The sequence below is a fragment of the Mobula birostris genome, chromosome 25, assembly GCF_030028105.1.
Source record: "Mobula birostris isolate sMobBir1 chromosome 25, sMobBir1.hap1, whole genome shotgun sequence".
NCBI classification, from domain to species: Eukaryota; Metazoa; Chordata; class Chondrichthyes; order Myliobatiformes; family Myliobatidae; genus Mobula; species Mobula birostris.
Window position 1 is genome coordinate 932,145 of NC_092394.1, and position 20,676 is coordinate 952,820.

The 20,676-nt window shown below is 43.1% G+C and overlaps 1 protein-coding gene across 13 annotated transcripts in view; it reads left to right on the top strand.

Annotated features, from left to right (window-relative positions):
* The window catches only part of ncor1 (nuclear receptor corepressor 1), a 297,718-nt gene that overhangs the window by 240,567 nt on the left and 36,475 nt on the right, over window positions 1–20,676 (top strand). For all 13 annotated transcript variants that reach the window (XM_072243400.1, XM_072243412.1, XM_072243409.1 and 10 more), the window contains 3 exons: window positions 561–701; window positions 828–993; window positions 15,236–15,702. In XM_072243400.1, coding sequence (XP_072099501.1) covers window positions 561–701; window positions 828–993; window positions 15,236–15,702 — 774 coding nt within the window. The remainder of the gene's footprint in view (window positions 1–560; window positions 702–827; window positions 994–15,235; window positions 15,703–20,676) is intronic.

The window sequence follows — 20,676 nt, forward strand, 5'->3', positions numbered from 1 at the left end:
CTTGGTCGAGAACACTACAGAAATGAATAAGAGTGTGACATTAAAGGTGGATGTGCACCATTTTGAGATTCTGGATGGATAGACCATTACCGAAAATATGCTGATTTAAACAGTTCATCTCCAAGCCCAGCAGAGGTTTCCATCGCCAACAAGATTTCAGCATTGTGTGAAACATTTACCAAGTGTTTGGATGATGCAGTAATAATTGTGTTTGACACTATCCAGTGATAAAGTGACTTAGTATGGAGGATCAGGTCTAAATTTAAAACAATAGTTCCTCAACTGGGATTGTGGAAGGGAAACTGAACAGACTCCAGGCAGATAAAGTTGACAGGTAATTAGCTGAGTATTCTAGTGTTACACAAAACCTAATTAAGTCAGAAAAAATGAAGTTCCTGATTGGGGTTGGTTAGGGGAATGGCCAGGCAACTTAGTATCCTGGACTTCTAATCGTAATGAATGTCAAAGATGGAGGAGCCTTCCACCAAAAGATTCTGTCATTTTCACCTGACATTAATGTACATGAACAGAAAGACATAGCATCTTTTGGTTTTGCACAGGTCACCCTGCACATATATCTGCATCCACAGCAAATGCAGAGCGTGAGAGGGAAAAAGAGAGAGAGAGGGAGAGAGAACGGGAACAGAGAGAAAGAGAAAGATTAGCTGTGACAACTTGTGACCTGCCTTATCTCAGAGCAGGTGAGTAATGCGTTCTGACACTGGGAGTGTGTGGGTGATAAAGGTTGGTGCCTTCAGCCACCCTTTGATGCATTGTGAAAGTTCATTTCTCAAAGATGTATTTTCCTTTTCTTTTTTTTCTCACAGGTCCTGAACAGACCAGTAGGCCAAGCAGTCATGGCTATGTCCGTTCCCCATCCCCATCAATACGAGCACAAGAGACCATGTTACAGCAACGACCAAGTATATTCCAAGGAGCCAATGGCAAGGGTGTTATAACCTCACTTGATGCAGCTACACAGCCTCGGATAATGTATGTTAGATTGATCATCAAGTGGGTTAAAAGTCTAGTTTCAGATAATGTACAGTTGCAAGAAAAAGTTTACAAACACTTTGCAGTTACCTAGTTTTCTGCATTAATTGCTCATAAAATGTGGTTTTGATCTTCATCTGAGTCACAATAATAGACAAACGCAATCTGCCTAAACTAATAACAGACTAATTGTACTTTTCATGTCTTTATTGAACACATTGTTTAATCAATCACAGTCCAGGATGGAAAAAGTATGTGAACCCTTGTATTTTATAACTGGTAGAACCTCCTTTAGCAGCAGTAACTTCCACCAAACATTTCCTGTAGCTGTTGATCTGACTTTGCACAACAGCATGGAGGAATTTTAACCATTCCTCCATACAAAACTGTTTCAGTTCATCAGTATTTCTGGGATACCTTGCATGAACTGCTCTCTTCATGTCATGCAATAGCATCTCTATTGGGTTATGGCCTGAACTCTGACTTGGCCATTCCAATACATGAATTTTCTTTTTAAACCGTTCTGTTGTTGATTTACTCTTGTGTTTCAGATCATTTTCTTGTTGCATCATCCAACTTCTATTCAACTTCGGGTGACAGACTGCTATCTTGACGTTTCCTGTAAAATGTCTTGATACAATTTTGAATTCATTGTTCTCTCAATTGCAAGCTGTCCAGGCCCTGAGGCAGCAAAGCAGCCACAAACCATAATGTTCCTTCCACCATGCTTCATGGTTGGGATGAGGTTTTGGTGCTGATGTGCAGTGCCCTTTTTCCTCCAAACATAGCGGTGTGTATTTCTGCTAGAAAGTTCAACTTTTGTCTCATCTGTCCACAGAGCATTGTCCCAGAAGCCCTGTGGAACATCCAGGTAGTCTTTTGCAGACTTGAAATGTGCAGCATTGGTTTCTTCCGTTGTTTTTCAGTGTTTTTCTTATAGTGGACACATGAACAGAGACTTTATCAAGTTCTAGAGATTTCTGCAGGTCTCTTGCTGTTACCCTTGAGTTCTTTTTCACCTCCTCCAGCATTGCATGTTGTGCTCTTGACATGATCTTTCCAGGACGCCCTCTCCTAGGGAGAGTACTATCAGTACTGAATTTTCTCCATTAGTAGAAAATTTCTCTTAATGGACTGATGAACAATCAGGTTTTGAGAAATGCCTTTGTAGCCTTTTCTAGCTTCATGCATCTCTACAATTCTTCTTTTAAGGTTCCTTTGAAAGTCGATTTGATCGAGGCCTGGTGCATATAAACATATCTTTCTTGAGAACAGCAGGCTCTGTCAGTAACCTGATTTTGTGTGTCATTTTTTTGAATAGGGTAGGGCACCTCAACAACCCACATCTCCAATTTTATCTCATTGATTGGAGCACTTGACTGCTAATAGCTTGTAGAAGGCATTACTCCAGAGGTGCACATACTTTTTTGAACCTGGACAATGATTGTTTAAATGTACTCAGTATTGACGAGAAGAAGTACATTTGTCTGTGAGTTCCAATGGCCCAATCAACAGCAGGAGCAGATACAACAATGAAGTTTCTCGCAGATTGGCGACACTTGTTGAGAAGTACAGAAGGGACCAGCAGGGGCGGCCATTGTTGGAAGTAGGCCAATGGTGAGAGTAAGAGTGTCAGGTTTTGGATCAAAAGAGCCATTGGCTCTGGATAAGCTTCCGTTAAGGTTCCTTTTTTTTTCCTCTTACTGTCACCTAGTGTAGTAAATGGCAGTTGTGTGTCCTTCATGCTGGATATTGTAATCGTGGGAGACCCAGGGTCTCCCAAGGAGCTACATTTGCGTAAAGTACATCTGGCTTCAGCTCCTTGAAGACCATGTTAAGGATCTGGAGCAGCAGCTGGATGACCTTCATCTTGTACTTGAGAGTGAGGAGATAATCAGTCAGAGTTTCAAATATTTCAAATGTCATTAGAAACGGGGATGGTGCCGGAGGTTTGGCATTTTGCTCATGTGGATCCATTGTTTAAAAAGGGTTCTAAGAGTAAATCTAGCAATTATCGGCCCGTGAGTTTGACGTCAGTGGTGGGTAAATTGATGGAAGGTATTCTTAGAGATGGTATACATAATTATCTGGATAGACAGGGTCTGATTAGGAACAGTCAACATGGATTTGTGTGTGGAAGGTCATGTTTGACAAATCTTATTAAATTTTTTGAAGAGGTTACTAGGAAAGTTGACGAGGGTAAAGCGGTGGATGTTGTCTATATGGACTTCAGTAAGGCCTTTGACAAGGTTCCACATGGAAGGTTAGTTAGGAAGGTTCAATCGTTAGGCATTAATATTGAAGTAGTAAAATGGATTCAGCAGTGGCTGGATGGGAGATGCCAGAGAGTAGTGGTGAAAAACTGTGTGTCAGATTGGAGGCCGGTGTCTAGTGGTGTGCCTCAGGGATCTGTACTGGGTCCAGTGTTGTTTGTCTTATATATTAATGATCTGGATGATGGGGTAGTAAATTGGATTAGTAAGTATGCAGGTGATAGTAAGATAGGTGGCATCGTGGATAATGAAGTAGGCTTTCAAAGCTTGCAGAGAGATTTAGGCCAGTTAGAAGAGTGGGCTGAAAGATGGCAGATGGAGTTTAATGCTGATAAGTGTGAGGTGCTACATTTTGGTAGGACTAATCAAAATAGGACATACATGGTAAATGGTAGGGCATTGAAGAATGCTATAGAACAGAGGGATCTAGGAATAATGGTGCATAGTTCCCTGAAGGTGGAATCTCATGTGGATAGGGTGGTGAAGAAAGCTTTTGGTATGCTGGCCTTTATTAATCAGAGCATTGAGTATAGGAGTTGGGATGTAATGTTGAAATTGTATAAGGCATTGGTAAGGCCAAATTTGGAGTATTGTGTACAGTTCTGGTCACCGAATTATAGGAAAGATGTCAATAAAATTGAGAGAGTACAGAGGAGGTTTACTAAAATGTTGCCTGGGTTTCATCTCCTAAGTTACAGAGAAAGGTTGAACAAGTTAGGTCTTTATTCTTTGGAGCGTAGAAGGCTGAGAGGGGACTTAATAGAGGTGTTTAAAATTATGAGGGGGATAGATAGAGTTGATGTGGATCAGCTTTTTCCATTGAGAGTGGGGGAGATTCAAACGAGGACATGAGTTGAGCGTTAAAGGGCAAAAGTTTAGGGGTAACTTGAGGGGGAACTACTTTACTCAGAGGGTGGTGGCTGTGTGGAACGAGCTTCCAGCAGAAGTGATTGAGGCAGGTTCGATGTTGTCGTTTAAAGTTAAATTGGATAGATATATGGACAGGAAGGGAATGGAGGGTTATGGGCTGAGTGCAGGTCGATGGGACTAGGCGAGAGTAGGAGTTCGGCACTGACTAGAAGGGCCGAGATGGCCTGTTTCCGTGCTGTAATTGTTATATGGTTATATAGTTACAGGGAAGTACCATAAATAATGCTGTATAAGCTGACCCCTCATTTTCAAGGTTTAAAAAGTGACTTTTTCATGTTACCTTTGTATAAGCGGACCCCTTTTGTAGAGGTTTTTGATTTAACCAGAAAAGATCACAAGATCTCACATGCCGGTACTCAGCTTTGCCGGATCCGGAATCTGGAAATTTTGTGAACCGGTACCTGCTAAGAAAATAGGTCTACACATTATAGAGCATTATAAGCGAATTCTTAATAAATAAATCAGGGAGGAAAGTTTTGGATTAGGTTCCCAATGGTAAAGAATCCTCTGAAATGTAACCCCCGTGAAACCATTTAGCGCCCATCGTAATCTCGTTAAAACATAACGCGGTGTGGCAGGATCAGTATGTGTACTCAGTATTGAGTTTGCGACCACCATGTACAAAAGATTAAAACAAATGCGATATGTTGCTGGCTTCAAGCTGAAGGTTGTTGATTTTGCTAAAGGAACGAATAATTCTGCAGCTGCTATGAAGTTTAATGTAATGAGAAACAAGTGAGAGAGTGGAGAAAGGCAGAGGACACGCTGAGGGAAATGCCAAAGACGAAATGTGCAAGCCACGGGAAAACATGCCAGTGGCCAGAACTGGAAGAAAAAGTTTGAGAGTGGGTGAATCACCAGTGATCGTCTGGATATGTTGTCACCAGAGAAATGATAAAAGTTCAAGTGTTGAAATGGGCCGAAAAGCACCGGGAGATTCAGCGAAAATTTCAAAGCTACACGAAGTTGGTGCACTCGATTTATGAATAGACGTGATCTTGTGTTGAGACAAAAAGCAAAGATTGCTCAGAAGTTGCCGAGCAACCTTGAGAATAAAATTACGGCCTTCCAATCATTTGTAATCAAGCATCGAAAGACACATTCTTACCCGCTCTCACTGATCGGTAACATGGACAAGACACCAATGTTCTTTGATTTTGCTGGCAACCACACTGTCAATCAGAAGGGGGAGAAAACAGTCCTCGTCAAAACAACTGGACGTGAGAAGCAACATTTTACTGTCGTGTTAATGTGTATGACTGATGGACCAAACTACCACCGATGGTGATTTTTAAGAGGAAAACATTCCCAAAGAAAGAAAAATTCCCGTGAGGTGTTGTTTACGTTCAAGAACGCGGCTGGATGGACAAAGCGGGTTGCTTGAAGTGGGTTAAAGAGGTGTGGCGTCAACGTCCCAAAGGTTTCAGGAAGGAAAAGTTGCTACTTGTCTGGGACATGTTCAAAGCACACTTGTCAGGTGAGACAAAAGCAGCATTGAAAGCTGAAAATACGGAGCGTTTGACGACAACAGTGTGTACAAGTAAATTGAGAAACAGAACATGTTTTGTAGATCTTTTCTTTTGTGTAGATTTCGTAAGCGTTTGTACTTTCTTTTGTATTTGACTCAAAAACAGCCAATAAATACGACCTGTCTTCCGTGTATTCATTTTTCCAAAGTTGGTACCCTCTGTATAAGCCGACCCCCTAATTTTAGGACCAAAATTTAGGGCCAAATTCTCGGCTTATACAGCGGAATTTATGGTAGTTGCCCCAAAGTTGCAGGAGGCGAGTAGCTGGGTGACTTTCAGGAGAAATGGAAATGTGAATAGGCAGTTAGCGCAGAGCACCCCTGTGGCCATTCCCCTCAATAATAAGTATATTGTTTTGGATACTGTTGTGGGAGGTGACGTCCCAAAGGAATGTCAGAGAGTCCGGGTTACTGGAACTGAGCATAGATCTGTGATGCAGAAGGGAAAGAGGGAGAAGGATAGTCAGAGAAACAGACAGGAGATTCTGTGTACCATGAACGGGACACCTGAATGGTATGTTGTCTCCCAGGTGCCAGGGGCAGGGATGTCTCAGATCACATCCACAACAGTTTGGAGGGAGAGTAGCCAGAGGTCTTGAAAAGAGAAATTGGAGAGCTAGGTAAAAGCTGAGAAACAAGACCTCTCAGGTAATAATTTCTAGATTGTGCCTGTGCCACGTGCCAGAGAGGATCGAAACAGAATGATTTGGCAGATTAATGCATGACTGAGGAGCTGGTGCAGGGGGCAGGGCTTCAGGTTCTTGGATCATTAAGATCTCTTCTGGTGGAAGTATGACCTGTGCAAAAGTGATGGGTTGCACCTGAACCCAGAACCCAGAACCCAAGGGGAAGCAATATTCTCATGGCAGTTTTGTTAGGGCTGTTAGGGAGAGTATAAATTAATTTGGCAGAGAGGTGGGAACTAGAGTGAAGGGACTCAGGATAGGACAGATGGTTTTAAAAAAAAAAGCAAAGTTAACATGCAGTCAGACTGTCAGGAAGGGCAGGCAGGTGACAGGACATAATTGCAGTCAGCAAGGTGAGTATCAGTGCATTAGGGATGCATAATCAAAAAGGGTAGCAAATATAGTACTCAAAGTATAATGTCTCAAAGCATAGAGTGTGCAAAATAAGGTGGATGATCTTGTTGCACTATTACAGATTGTCAGGTATGATGTTGTGGCCATACTGATTGTGGCTGAAGGATGGTTGTAGTTGGGAGCTAACTGTCCAAGGTTACATGTTGTATTAGAGGGAAAGGAAGGTAGGCAGAGGGGGTGGCGTGGCTCTGCTGGTAAAGAATGGCATCAAATCAGTAGAAAGATGTGACATAGGATTGGAAGATGTTGAATCCCTGTGGGTTGAGTTAAGAAACTGCAAGGGTGAAAGGACTCTGATGGCAGTTTTATTCAGGCCTCCAAACAATAGCTGGGATGTGGACCACAGGTTACAAAAGGAAATAGAAAAAGCATGTCAAAAGGACAATGTTATGATAGTCATGGGAGATTTCAACATGAGGGTCAATTGGGAAAATCGGGTTGGAAATGAGTCTCGAGTGAGTTTGTTGAATGCCTACAAGATGACTTTTTAGAGCAGTTTGTCGTTGAGCCTACGATGGGATCCGCTAAACTGGATTGAGTGTTAAGTAATGAACCAGAGGTGATTAGGGAGCTTAAGGTAGAAGAACCCCTAGGAGGCAGTGATCACAATATGATTGAGTTCAACTTAGAATTTGATAAGGAACAAGTAAAGTCTGACGTAGCAGTATTTCAGTGGAGTAAAGAAAATCACAGTAGTATGAGAGCGGAGTTGGCCAAAGTAGATTGGAAGGAGCTGCTAGCAGGGATGACAGCACAGCAGCAATGGCGTGAGTTTCTGGGAAAAATGAGGAAGGTGCAGGATAGATGTATTCCAAAAACAAAGGAATATGCAAATGGCAGAATAGTACAACTGTTGCTGACAAAGGAAGTGAAAGTTAGTGTAAAAGCCAAAGAGAGGGCATACAACAAAGCAAAAATTAATGGGAAGACAAGGATTGGGAAGCTTTTAAACCCCTACAGAGAGCAACTAAAAGAATCATTAGGAGGGAAAAGATGAAATATGAAAGCAAGTTAGCAAGCAATATCAAAGTGGATATAAAAGCTTTTTCAAGTACTGTATGTAAAATAAAAAGGAGAGATGAGAGTAGATATATGACTTTAGAAAATGAGGCCAGAGAAATAATGAGGGCCAAGGAAATGGCAGATGAACTGAGTATTTTGCATCAGTCTTCACTGTGGAAGACACAAGCAGTGTGCCAGGTGTTGAAGAGTGTAAGGGTAGAGAAGTGAGTGCGGTTACTATTACAAGGGTGAAAGTGTTCAAATAGCTGAAAGACCTAAATGTATATAAATCACCCAGACCAGATGAACTGCAACCAAGGGTTCTGAAAGAGGTAGCGGTAGAGATTGTGGAGACATTTGTAATGATCTTTCAAAAAAAATCATTGGACTCTGGCATGATGCCAGAAGACTAGAAAATTGCAAATGTCACTGCACTCTTTAAGAAAGGAAGAAACAGCAGAAAGAAAATTATAGACCAGTTAGCCTGACCTCAGTGGTTGGGAAGATGTTGGAGTCAATTGTTAAGGATAAGGTGATGGAGTACTTGGTGACACAGGACAAGATAGGGCAAAGTCAGCATGGTTTCCTTGAGGGGAAAATCTTGCCTGACAATCCTGTTGGAATTCTTTGAGGAGATTACAAGCAGGATAGATAAAGGGGATGCAGAGGGAATTGTATATTTGGACTTTCAGAAAGTCTTTAACAAGGTGACACACATGAGGCTTCTTAGCAAGTTAAGAGCCCATGGTATTACAGGAAGGTTATTTGCAAGATTAGAGCATTGGCTGATTGGTAGGAAGTAGCGAGTGGGAATAAAAAGATTTTTTTCTGGTTTGCTGCTAGTGACTAGTGGTGTTCCGCAGGGGTCGGTGTTGGGACCACTTGTTTTTATGATGTATGTCAATGATTTGTGTGGCACGTGGCCAAGTGGTTAAGACGTTGGACTAGCAATCTGAAGGTCGTGGGTTCAAGCCTCGGCCGAGGTAGCGTGTGTGTCCTTGAGCAAGGCACTTAACCACACAATGCTCCAGTCTACCCAGCTGGGGGTTAACTTCGTGATAGGCTGGTGTCCTATCTGGGGAGGAGCCTCGTACTCTCAGTCACTTTACGCCACGGAAACCGGCATAAGCACCGGCTCGTGACAAACTTTAACTAAAAAATATCAATGATTTCGATGATGGAATAGATGGCTTTATAACCAAGTTTGCAGCTGAAACGGGGATTGGTGGAGGGGCAGGTAGTGTTGAGGAAACAGGTAGGAGAATTGTCAAGAAAGTGGCAGATGAAATATAATGTTGGAAAATGCATGGTCATGCACTTTGGTAGTAGAAATAAATGTTTCTAAACGGAGAGAAAATCCAAAAATCTGAAATGCAAAGGGACTTGGGAGTCCTTGTGCAGAACACCCTTAAGGTTAATTTGCAGGTAGAGTCCGTGATGAGGAAGGCAAATGCAATGCCAGCATTCATTTCAAGGTCTTGAATACAAGAGCAGGGATGTGATGCTGAGGCTTTAAAAGGCACTGGTGAGGCCTCACCTTGAGTATTGTGAACAGTTTTGGGCTGCTCATCTTAGAAAAGATGTGCTGGTATTGGAGATGTTTCAGAGGAGGTTCACGAGGATGCTTCTGGGAAGGAATGGGTTATCATTCGAGGAACATTTAATGGCTCTGAGTCTGTACTTGCTGAAATTTTGAAGGATGGGGGGAGGGCAGGGATCTCATGGAAACTTTTCAAATGTTGAAGTGCCTAGCAAAGTATTCATTAAGTACCTCTGCTGTCTCTCCGGTTCCATACACACTTTTCCACTGTCACACTTGATTGGTCCTATTCTCTCACATTTTATCCTGTTGCTCTTCACGTACTTGTAGAATGCCTTGGGGGTTTTCCTTAATCCTGCTCATCAAAGCCTTCTCATGGCCCCTTCTGGCTCTCCTAATTTCATTCTGAAGCTCCTTCCTGCTAGCCTTATAATTTTCTAGATCTCGATCATTACCTAGTTTTTTGAATCTTTCATAAACTTTTCTTCTTTACTGGATTTTCAACAGCTTTTGTGCACAGCGGTTCCTGTACCATACCATCCTTCCCTATTTCATTGGAATGTACTATGCAGAAGGTCACGCAAATATTCCCTGAACATTTGCCACATTCCTGCCGTACATTTCCCTCAGAGCATCTGTTTCCAATTTATGCTTCCAAGTTCCTGCCTGATAGCTTCATATTTCCCCTTACTCCTATTAAACACTTTCCTCACTTGTCTGCTCTTATCCCTCTCCAATGCTATGGTAAGGAGATAGAATTATGATCACTATCTCTAAAATGCTTTCCCACTGAGAGACCCGATACCTGACCAGATTCATTTCCCAATACCAGATCAAGTACAGCCTGTTGTCTTGTTGCCTTATCTACATATTGTGTCAGGAAACCTTTCTGAACACACCTGACAAACTCCACTCCATCTAAACCCCTTGTTCTTGGGAGATGCCAATCAATATTTGGGAAGTTAAAATCTCCCACTACGACAATTCTGTTATTATTTCACTTTTCCAGAATCTGTCTCCCTGTCTGCTCCTCAATATCCCTGTTACTATTGGGTTGTCTATAAAAAAAAACGCCCAGTTGAGTTATTGACCACTTCCTGTTCCTAACTTACGCGCACAGAGACTCAGTAGACAATCCCTCCATGACTTCCTCCTTTTCTGCAGCCATGTCACTATCTCTGATCGACAGTGCCACACCCCCACCTCTTTTGCCTCCCTCTGTGTCCTTTCTGAAACATCTAAAGCCTGGCACTCAAAGTAACCATTCCTGTTCCTGAGTGATCCAAGTCTCTGTCATGGCCACAACATCATAGCTCCAAGTACTGATCCACACTCAAAACTCATCTGCTTTGTTCATGATGCTTGCATTAAAATAGACACAACTCAAATCATCAGTCTGAGTGCATCCCTTCTATATCACCTTCCTATCCTCCCTCTTGCACTGTCTCCAAGCTTTCTCTAATTGTGAGCCAACTGTCCCTTCCTCTGTCTCTTCAGTTCGGTTCCCACCCCCCAGCAATTCTAGTTTAAACTCTCCCTAATAGCCTTAGCAAACCTTCCTACCAGGATATTGGTCCTCCTCGGATTCAAGTGCAACCCATTATTTTCATACAGATCACAGCTGCCCCAAAAGAGGTCCCAATGATCCAGAAATCTGAATCCCTGTCCTCTGTTCCAATTTGTCAGCCACGCATTTATCCTCCACCTCACTCTATTCCTATATTCATTCTCAAGTGGCATAGGCAGCAATCTCGAGCTTACTATCTTTGAGGTCCTGCTTCTCAACTTCCTTCCTAACTCCCTGTCGTATGTTTTCAGGACCTCCTCCTTTTTCCTGCCTATGTCATTGGTACCAATAAGTACCACAACCTCTGGCTGTTCTCCTTCCCACTTCAGGATATCATGGATGCGATCAGAAAGATCCCGGACCCTGGCACCTGGGAGGCAAACTACCACCCATGTTTCTTCCCTGCATCTACAGAATCGCCTGTCTGACCCCCTAACTATAGAATCTCCTATCACTGCTGCCATCCTCTTCTTTTCCCTACCTTCTGAGCCACAGGGCCAGACCTGTGCCAGAGGCACGACCACTGTTGCTTCCCCCAGGTAGGCCGTTGAGAACCTTGGGGTGCAGTGGTGACTTATGTACATTTAGGTTTTTAAGCTTTATGAACACTTTCTCTCTTGTAATAGTAACTGCACTCACTTCTCTTCCCTCACACCCTTCAACATCTGGCACACTGCTTGTGTCTTCCACAGTGAAGACTGATGAAAAATACTCAATTCACCTGCCATCTCCTTGTCCCCCATTATTATTTCTCTCGCTTCATTTTCTAGTGGTGCCTTATCCACTCTCGTCTCTTTTATTTTTTTTTTTACATACTTTAAGGCTTTTTCTATCCACAATATTTGCTAGCTTGTCTTCATATTTCATCTGTTCTCTCTGAATAATTCTTTTAATTGCTTTCTGTGGGTTTTTAATGCTATCTTCCCTCTAATTTTTGCTTGATCGTATGCCTTCTCTTTTGCTTTTACATTAGCTTTAATTTCCCATGTCAGCCACAGTTGTACTATTTTGCCATTTGAGCATTTCTTTGTTTTTGAAATAATCTACGTTGCACCTTCCTCATGGCAGAATCTCAAGCCATTGCTGCCCTGCCTGCATCTCCTAATTTACTCTGGCCAGCTCCTCTCTCTTACCACTTTCCTTTACTCCACTGAAATACTGTTACGTCCTTATCAAATTTCAAGTTGAACTCAATCATATTGTGATCAGTGACTCCTAAGGGTTACCTTAAGCTTCCTGATCACTTCCAGTTAATTACACAATATGGAATCCAATGTAGCTGCACCCCTAGTAGGCTGAACGACATACTGCTTTAAAAAGCCATCTTGTTGGCATTCAACAAATACACTGCCTTGACATCTATTACCAACCTGATTTTTGCAATCGATCTGCATGTTAAAATCTCCCATGACTATCATAACATTGCCCTACTGTTTGGAGGCCTGTATATAACTTTCATCAGGGACTTTTTACCCTTGCATTTTCTTAACTCATCCCACAAGAATTCAGCATCTCCTGATCCTATGTCGCATTTTTCTACTGATTTGATGCTATTCTTTACCAGCAGAGCCATGCCGCTCCCTCTGCCTACCTTCCTATCCCTCCGATACAGTGTGTAACCTTGGGCATTCAGCTCCCAACTACAACCATCTTTCAGTCACGATTCATTGAAGGCCACAACATCATACCCGACAATCTGCAAAAGTGCAACAAGATCATCCACCTTACTTCTTGTACTCTATGTACTGAGATACAACACTTTTGAGTACTGTATTTGCTACCTTTTTTGATTCTGCATCCCTAATACACTGCTCACCTTGCTGAATGCAATTTTGTCCTATCATCTGCCTGCCCTTCCTGACAATCTGACTGTACGCTTCCTTTGCTTTTTTAATCATCTGCCCTATCCTATTTTCCTTCACTCTGGTCCCCTTCCCCCTGCCAAATTAGTTTAAACCCTCCCCAACAGTTCTAACAAACCTGCCCAGGAGAATATTGGTCCCTCTTGGGTTCAGATGCAACCCATCCCTTTTGTATTGGTTGTACCTCTCCCAGAAGAGATCCGAATGATCCAAGAACCTGAAGCCCTGGCCCCTCTACCAGCTTCCTAGCCATGCATTTATCTGCCAGATCATGTTTCTACCCTCACTAGAGTGTGGCACAGGTAGCCACCAAGAAATTACTACCTTTGGACGTCCTGCTTCTCAGCTTTCTGCCTAGCTCTCTAAATTCTCTCTTCCAGACCTCATTGCTTTTCCTTCCTATGTCATTGTTTCCAATCTGTACCAAGACATCTGGCTGCTCTCCCTCCCTCTCCAAAATGAGACATACCTGACCCTGGCACCTGGGAGGCCACGTGCCATGTGGGTGTCCCGTTCACATCCACAGAATCTCATGTCTGTTCCTCTGCCTATTGTCCTCTATCACTAGTGTTCCCTTCTTCTCCCTCTTTCCCTCTGCACTACAGACCCATGCTCTGTGCCAGTAACCTGGTCCCCATTGCATTCCCTGGGAGGTCATCCCTGTCAACAATCTCCAAAACAGTATACTCATATAATTGATGCTCCTTCCCTTTCTTCTATCTGCTCAGCTAGGTCAGCTGCTAGTAGCTAGACAGGATAGTTAAATGCTCTTCTTGCAGAATGTGGAAAGGCAGGGAACCTCCAGTGTCCCTGACGACAACTGCGAGAAGTGCATCCAGCTGCAGCTTCTAACAATCCGTGTTAAGGAGTAGGAGTTGGAGTTGGAACTGGATGAACTCCAGAACATTTGGGAGACTGAGCAGTGATAGGACATATAGAGAGGTAGTTATACCCACGGTGCAGGACATAGAATACTGGGTGACATTCAGGATGGGGAAGGGGGTTAAGGAGCCAGTGCCGAGTGCCCCGTGACATCCCACTCTACTACAGGTATATCACTTTGGATACCGTTGGTGGGGGGTGGTGTGGTGGTTGAACTATCAGAGCTTTCTAAATGGAGATTTAAAAAAAACAAAAAAACTGAGTTGCAAAGTCCTTATGCAGGATTCCCTAAAGGTTAATTTGCGGGTTGAGTCTGTGGTGTGGAAGGCAAATGCAATGTTAGCATTCATTTGAAGTGGACTTGTTATAAAAGCAAGGATGTAATATTGAGGCTTTATAAAGCACCACTCACTTGGAGTATTGTGAGCAGTTTTGAGCCCCTTAAGTCCCTTACCTTAGAAAAAATATGCTGAAACTAGAGAGCGTTCAGAGGAGGTTCATGAAAATGATTCCAGGATGAAATGACTTGTCATATGCAAGAGTGTTTGATGACCCTGGGCCTTTAGTCAATAGAATTCAGAAGAATGATGGGTGACCTCGTTGAAACCTATCGAATGGTGAAAGAACTTGATAAAGTGGATATGGAGAGGATATTTCCAATGGTGGGACAGTCAAAGACCACAGGACACAGCCTCAGAATAGAGTGGTGTAGTTCTAGAATGGAGATGAGGAGGAATTTCTTTAGCCAGAGAGTGGTGAATCTGTGGAATTAGTTGCCACAGCCAGGTGTGGAGGCTACGTCTGTCTGTATATTTAAGGCAGAGGTTAATAGATTATTGATTGGTCAGGACATGCAGGGATTTGGGAAGAAGGCAGGAGATTGGTGCTGAGGGGAAAATTGGATCAGCCATGATGAAATGGCAGAGCAGGCTCAATGGGGCAAATGGCCTAATTCTGCTTGTATCTTTTGTTCATTCCACTTGGAGAGGTGTTCCCAAGGTTTGAGGTTGCATCACAACTCTAGTGATTCTGGTTCAATCTTGACCTCCAGTGTTGTCTGCATGGATTTTGCACTTCCTCCTGTGCTCCTGTTTCCTCCCACATCCAAAGACATGCAGGATGGTAGGTGAATTGGGACTATAAATTGCCCTGAAGGTGGATGGATGATCGGAGAATCAGAAGAGGGATGTGATGGGTATGTGAGAAATAATAGGTTACTGGGTTAGATGAGGAAATGGAATTGCTTTGACAGCCCCTGTACACTCTGCATATCCACCCGGCCTTTGTAGCTACCTCCACCCATCCCTGCCCAGCTGACTCATCTGCCATCCAGCTGCCCCCCACATGGTAGGCAGAATCAGCTTCCATGTTGGAAGTAGTTAATGAGAATACTTCCCCCATTCTCAAGTGAGCCTTTCAAGTGCAGTTTGAGTAACCAATTCCAGTTTGTTCTATGTCTATATTTGCACACCTTGCATGGGAATATGTTCAGATATAACATCTTCACCCTGAACATTTTGGTGTTGATATTAAAATAAAATAATATTTCTGCTGACAGGCAAGTTCCCCAGGGAGCCCTATCCATGACACCTGGGCTGTCTACCTCTCGCTTCAGCACAGCTGCAGATGCCCTTGCAGCACTGGTGGATGCTGCAGCCTCAGCACCTCAGATGGAGATGGCAAAGGGGAAGGACGGCAAGCATGAAGCCCCCCGAGTGGAAGAAGTAACTTCTCGCAGAATCTCTGAGCAGCAACAACAGCAGCACCATCATCAGCAGCAATCAACAGAACATGAGCGGCGTCCAGTGCAGTCTCCGTACTCATCATCGGCCAAGTCTCAGGCACAGGCTGGCTATTCAGACAAAGCACCACCCCCCAAATCCCGGTACGAAGAGGAACTTAGGACTCGTGGGAAGACCACTATAACAGCTGCCAGCTTTATCGATGTGATCATCACAAAGCAGATCTCTTCCGACAAAGACGGTCGAGAGCGAGGGTCTCACAGTTCAGATTCCTCCAGCAGTGGTAAGCTCCTTTGTGTGGAGACCTTCACTGGTTAAGTGTTGGTCTCTGCAGAGTCAGATGAGTCAGGTGGGCAGGGATGGGTGGAGACTACAGAGTCAAACTTAAACTGGTTGCTGTTCTGATTCAAATAGCCATTTATAAATATATTACCTGAACTTCTTTTAGTGTTTTGGTCAACATGCCTCCCTTCGGCATCACAAAACAAAAACGAAAGCCTTTTATCTCAGTTATTTGTGGGTTCTTATGATGCACTAAAGTGTCTTTGAATGCTGTTTGTAGAGAAGTGAACTCTAGTAGCTGAGACTACCTTTTAAATGTGCACAGTGAATCAAGAATCCTATGGGGCAAGAGCTGAGTGTTTAATTTGTTAGTATTTAAATTATATGCATTTTTTTGGCTACCTTCAACTGTGCATCATAATCACCAAAAGGAGGATTCCTGTTGTTTAAAGGTCATCATTCTATTCAGTATAGGGACCTCAGACTACATTCTCCATCTGACCTCAGAAGATAGCAATGTCCATAAATTTAAGAAGCTAATCGGCCAACTCCTGTTCCTATTGTTAAGCTGCTGTGCCTAGGCACGGGTCTTTCTACTTCAGTTGACATTTACAAATGTTAGTTGAGACCTTTAAGTCCCGGCAGTCTGGACAAATTCCACAATAAATCCACAGTAAGATATCAGAGAAAAAGGATTGTTGAGTTATTTATTTTACTGTTGTTTGAGAAAGGAATATTCGCTAAACCATGGTTTTCTGCTCAGTGTAGTATTTCCCATAGTACAGCTTGTGGCACTAGTACAGTGCAAGACTGAAAAATAAAATTACTATAAGTTATAAAAATAGGTAGTGGAAAAAACAAATAATGAGGTGGTCATGAGTTCATGGATCTTTCAGAAATCTGATAGCAGAGGGTAAGAAGCTGTTCTTAAACCATTGAGTAAGAGTCTTCATGCTTCGGTACCTTCTCACTGGCAGTCGCACAAAGGGGCATGTTATCAATGATGAGGGTTTTTTTGATGGATGCTGCCTCTTGAAAGTGTCCTCGGTGGTGGGGAGAGTTGTGCCTGTGATGGAACTGACTGAGTCTACAACCCTTTACAGTCTCTTGTGATCCTGTCCATTGGAGGCTCCATGCCAACTGGTGACATAACCAGTCAGAATGCTCTCCACTGTACACCTGTAGAAATTTCCAAACCTCACATTTTTAATGAAAAAGAGCCGCTGGCACTCCTTTTTCACAATTGCATCATTGTATGATGCCCAGGAACTTTAAGTTGCTCACCCTTTCCACCACTGACCCTTCAATGAGTGGGTGATCTGCAGTCCCAAGTCAACCAGTTCTGAAAATCAATAGTTTTAAATGATTTAAAACAATATTCCTGTCTGCAGTGTCTGTGGCTTCAGATTTCAACTGTAGTACTTCTAAACAGGATTATTTTATGATTTCTGGGTACTCACACAGTCACCACTCCAGAACTATCTTGGAAGCTAAATGAAATAGAGAATACAGGTGATAGAGAAGGGATGCAGTCAGACCGATGGTTTGAGATGTGTCCATTTTAATGCAAGGAGTATTATTAACAAAGCGGATTAGCTTAGAGCATGAATCAGTATTTGGAGCTATGATGTTGTGGCCATTACAGAGACTTGGATGGCACAGGGGGAGGAATGGTTACTTAAGAGTGCCAGGCTTTAGATGCTTCAGAAGGGGAAGGGAGGGAGGCAAAAGAGGTTGGGGCATGGCACCACTGATAGGAGATAGCGTTATGGCTGCAGAAAAGGAGGAAGTCATGGAGGGATTTTCTACTGAGTCTCTGTGGGTGGAGGTTAGGAACAGAAAGGGGTCAATAACTCTACTGGGTGTTTTCTATAGACCACCCAATAGTAACAGGGACATCAAGGAGCAGATAAGGAGACAGATTCAGGAAAGGTGTAATAATAACAGGGTTGTCGTGGTGGGGGATTTTAATTTCCCAAATATAGATTGGCATATCCCTGGAGCAAGGGGTTGAGATGGGATGGATTTTGTTAGGTGTATTCAGGAAGGCTTCTTGACAGAATATGTAGATAAGCCGACAAGAGGAGAGGCTGTACTTGTTCTGGTATTAGGAAGTGAACCTGGTCAGATGTCAGATCTCAGTGGGAGAGCATTTTGGAGACGGATCACAATGCTATCTCCTTTACCATAGCTTTGGAGAGGGATGGGAACAGATAAGTTATGAAAGCGTTTAAATGGAGTAAAGGGAAATAATGAGAATATCAGGCAGGAACTTGGAAGCATAAATTGGAAACGGATGTTCTCAGGAAAACGTATGGAAGAAATGTGGCAAATGTTCCGGTGATATTTGCGTAGAGTTCTGCATAGGTATGTTCCAATGAGACAGGGAAAGGATGGTAGGGTATAGGAACCGTGGTGTACAAAGGCTGTTGTAAATCTAGTTAAGAAGAAAAGAAGAGCTTACAAAAGGTTCAAAAAACTAGGTAATGATAGAGATGTAGAAGATTATAAGGCTAGCAGGAAGGAGCTTAAGAATAAAATTAGGAGAACCAGATGGGGCCATGAGAAGGCCTTGGCAGAGGGGATTAAGGAAAACCCCAAGATATTCTACAAGTATGTGAAGAGCAAGAGGATAAGATGTGAGAGAATAGGAGCAATCAAGTGTGACAGTGGAAAATTGTGTATGGAACTGGAGGAGATAGCTGAGATACTTAATACTTTGCTTCAGCATTCACTACAGAAAAGGATCTTGGCGATTGTAGGGATGACTTACAGCGGACTGAAAAGCTTGACCATGTAGATATTAAGGAAGAAGATGTGCTGGAGCATTTGGAAAGCATCAAGTCGGATAAGGCACCGGGACCGGATGAGATAGAAACATAGAAACATAGAAAATAGGTGCAGGAGTAGGCCATTCAGCCCTTCGAGCCTGCACCGCCACTTATTATGATCATGGCTGATCATTCAACTCAGAACCCTGCCCCAGCCTTCCCTCCATACCCCCTGATCCCCATAGCCACAAGGGCCATACCTAACTCCCTCTTAAGTATAGCCAATGAACTGGTCTCAACTGTATCCTGTGGCAGAGAATTCCACAGATTCACCACTCTCTGTGTGAAGAAGTTTTTTCTAATCTCGGTCCTAAAAGGCTTCCCCTTTATCCTCAAACTGTGACCCCTCGTTCTGGACTTCCCCAACATCGGGAACAATCTTCCTGCATCTAGCCTGCCCAATCCCTTTAGGATTTTATACGTTTCAATCAGATCCCCCCTCAATCTTCTAAATTCCAACGAGTACAAGCCCAGTTCATCCAGTCTTTCTTCATATGAAAGTCCTGCCATCCCAGGAATCAATCTGGTGAACCTTCTTTGTACTCCCTCTATGGCAAGGATGTCTTTCCTCAGATTAGGGGACCAAAACTGCACACAATACTCCAGGTGTGGTCTCACCAAGGCCTTGTACAACTGCAGTAGTACCTCCCTGCTCCTGTACTCGAATCCTCTCGCTATAAATGCCAGCATACCATTCGCCTTTTTCACCGCCTGCTGTACCTGCGTGCCCACTTTCAATGACTGGTGTATAATGACACCCAGGTCTCGTTGCACCTCCCCTTTTCCTTATCGGCCACCATTCAGATAATAATCTGTTTTCCTATTTTTGCCACCAAAGTGGATAACTTCACATTTACCCACATTAAATTGCATCTGCCATGAATTTGCCCACTCACCCAACCTATCCAAGTCACTCTGCATCCTCTTAGCATCCTCCTCACAGCTAACACTGCCACCCAGCTTCGTGTCATCCGCAAACTTGGAGATGCTGCATTTAATTCCCTCATCCAAGTCATTAATATATATTGTAAACAACTGGGGTCCCAGCACTGAGCCTTGCGGTACCCCACTAGTCACTGCCTGCCATTCTGAAAAGGTCCCGTTTATTCCCACTCTTGGCTTCCTGTCTACTAACCAATTCTCTATCCACATCAATACCTTACCCCCAATACCGTGCGCTTTAAGTTTGCACACTAATCTCCTGTGTGGGACCTTGTCAAAAGCCTTTTGAAAATCCAAATATACCACATCCACTGGTTCTCCCCTATCCACTCTACTAGTTACATCCTCAAAAAATTCTATTGAGATTCGTCAGACATGATTTTCCTTTCACAAATCCATGCTGACTTTGTCCGATGATTTCACGGCTTTCCAAATGTGCTGTTATCACATCTTTGATAACTGACTCCAGCAGTTTCCCCACCACCGACGTTAGGCTAACCGGTCTATAATTCCCCGGTTTCTCTCTCCCTCCTTTTTTAAAAAGTGGGGTTACATTAGCCACCCTCCAATCCTCAGGAACTAGTCCAGAATCTAACGAGTTTTGAAAAATTATCACTAATACATCCACTATTTCTTCGGCTACTTCCTTAAGCACTCTGGGATGCAGACCATCTGGCCCTGGGGATTTATCTGCCTTTAATCCCTTCAATTTCCTAACACCACTTCCCTACTAACATGTATTTCACTCAGTTCCTCCATGTCACTGGACCCTCTGTCCCCTACTATTTCTGGAAGATTATTTATGTCCTCCTTAGTGAAGACAGGACCAAAGTAATTATTCAATTGGTCTGCCATGTTCTTGCTCCCCATAATCAATTCACCTGTTTCTGTCTGTAGGGGACCTACATTTGTCTTTACCAGTCTTTTCCTTTTTACATATCTATAAAAGCTTTTACAGTTAGTTTTTATGTTCCCTGCCAGTTTTCTCTCATAATCTTTTTTCCCCTTCCTAATTAAGCCCTTTGTCCTCCTCTGCTGAACTCTGAATTTCTCCCAGTCCTCAGGTGAGCCACTTTTTCTGGCTAACTTGTATGCTTCTTCTTTGGAATTGATACTATCCCTAATTTCTCTTGTCAGCCACGGGTGCACTACCTTCCTTGATTTATTCTTTTGCCAAACTGGGATGAACAATTGTTGTAGTT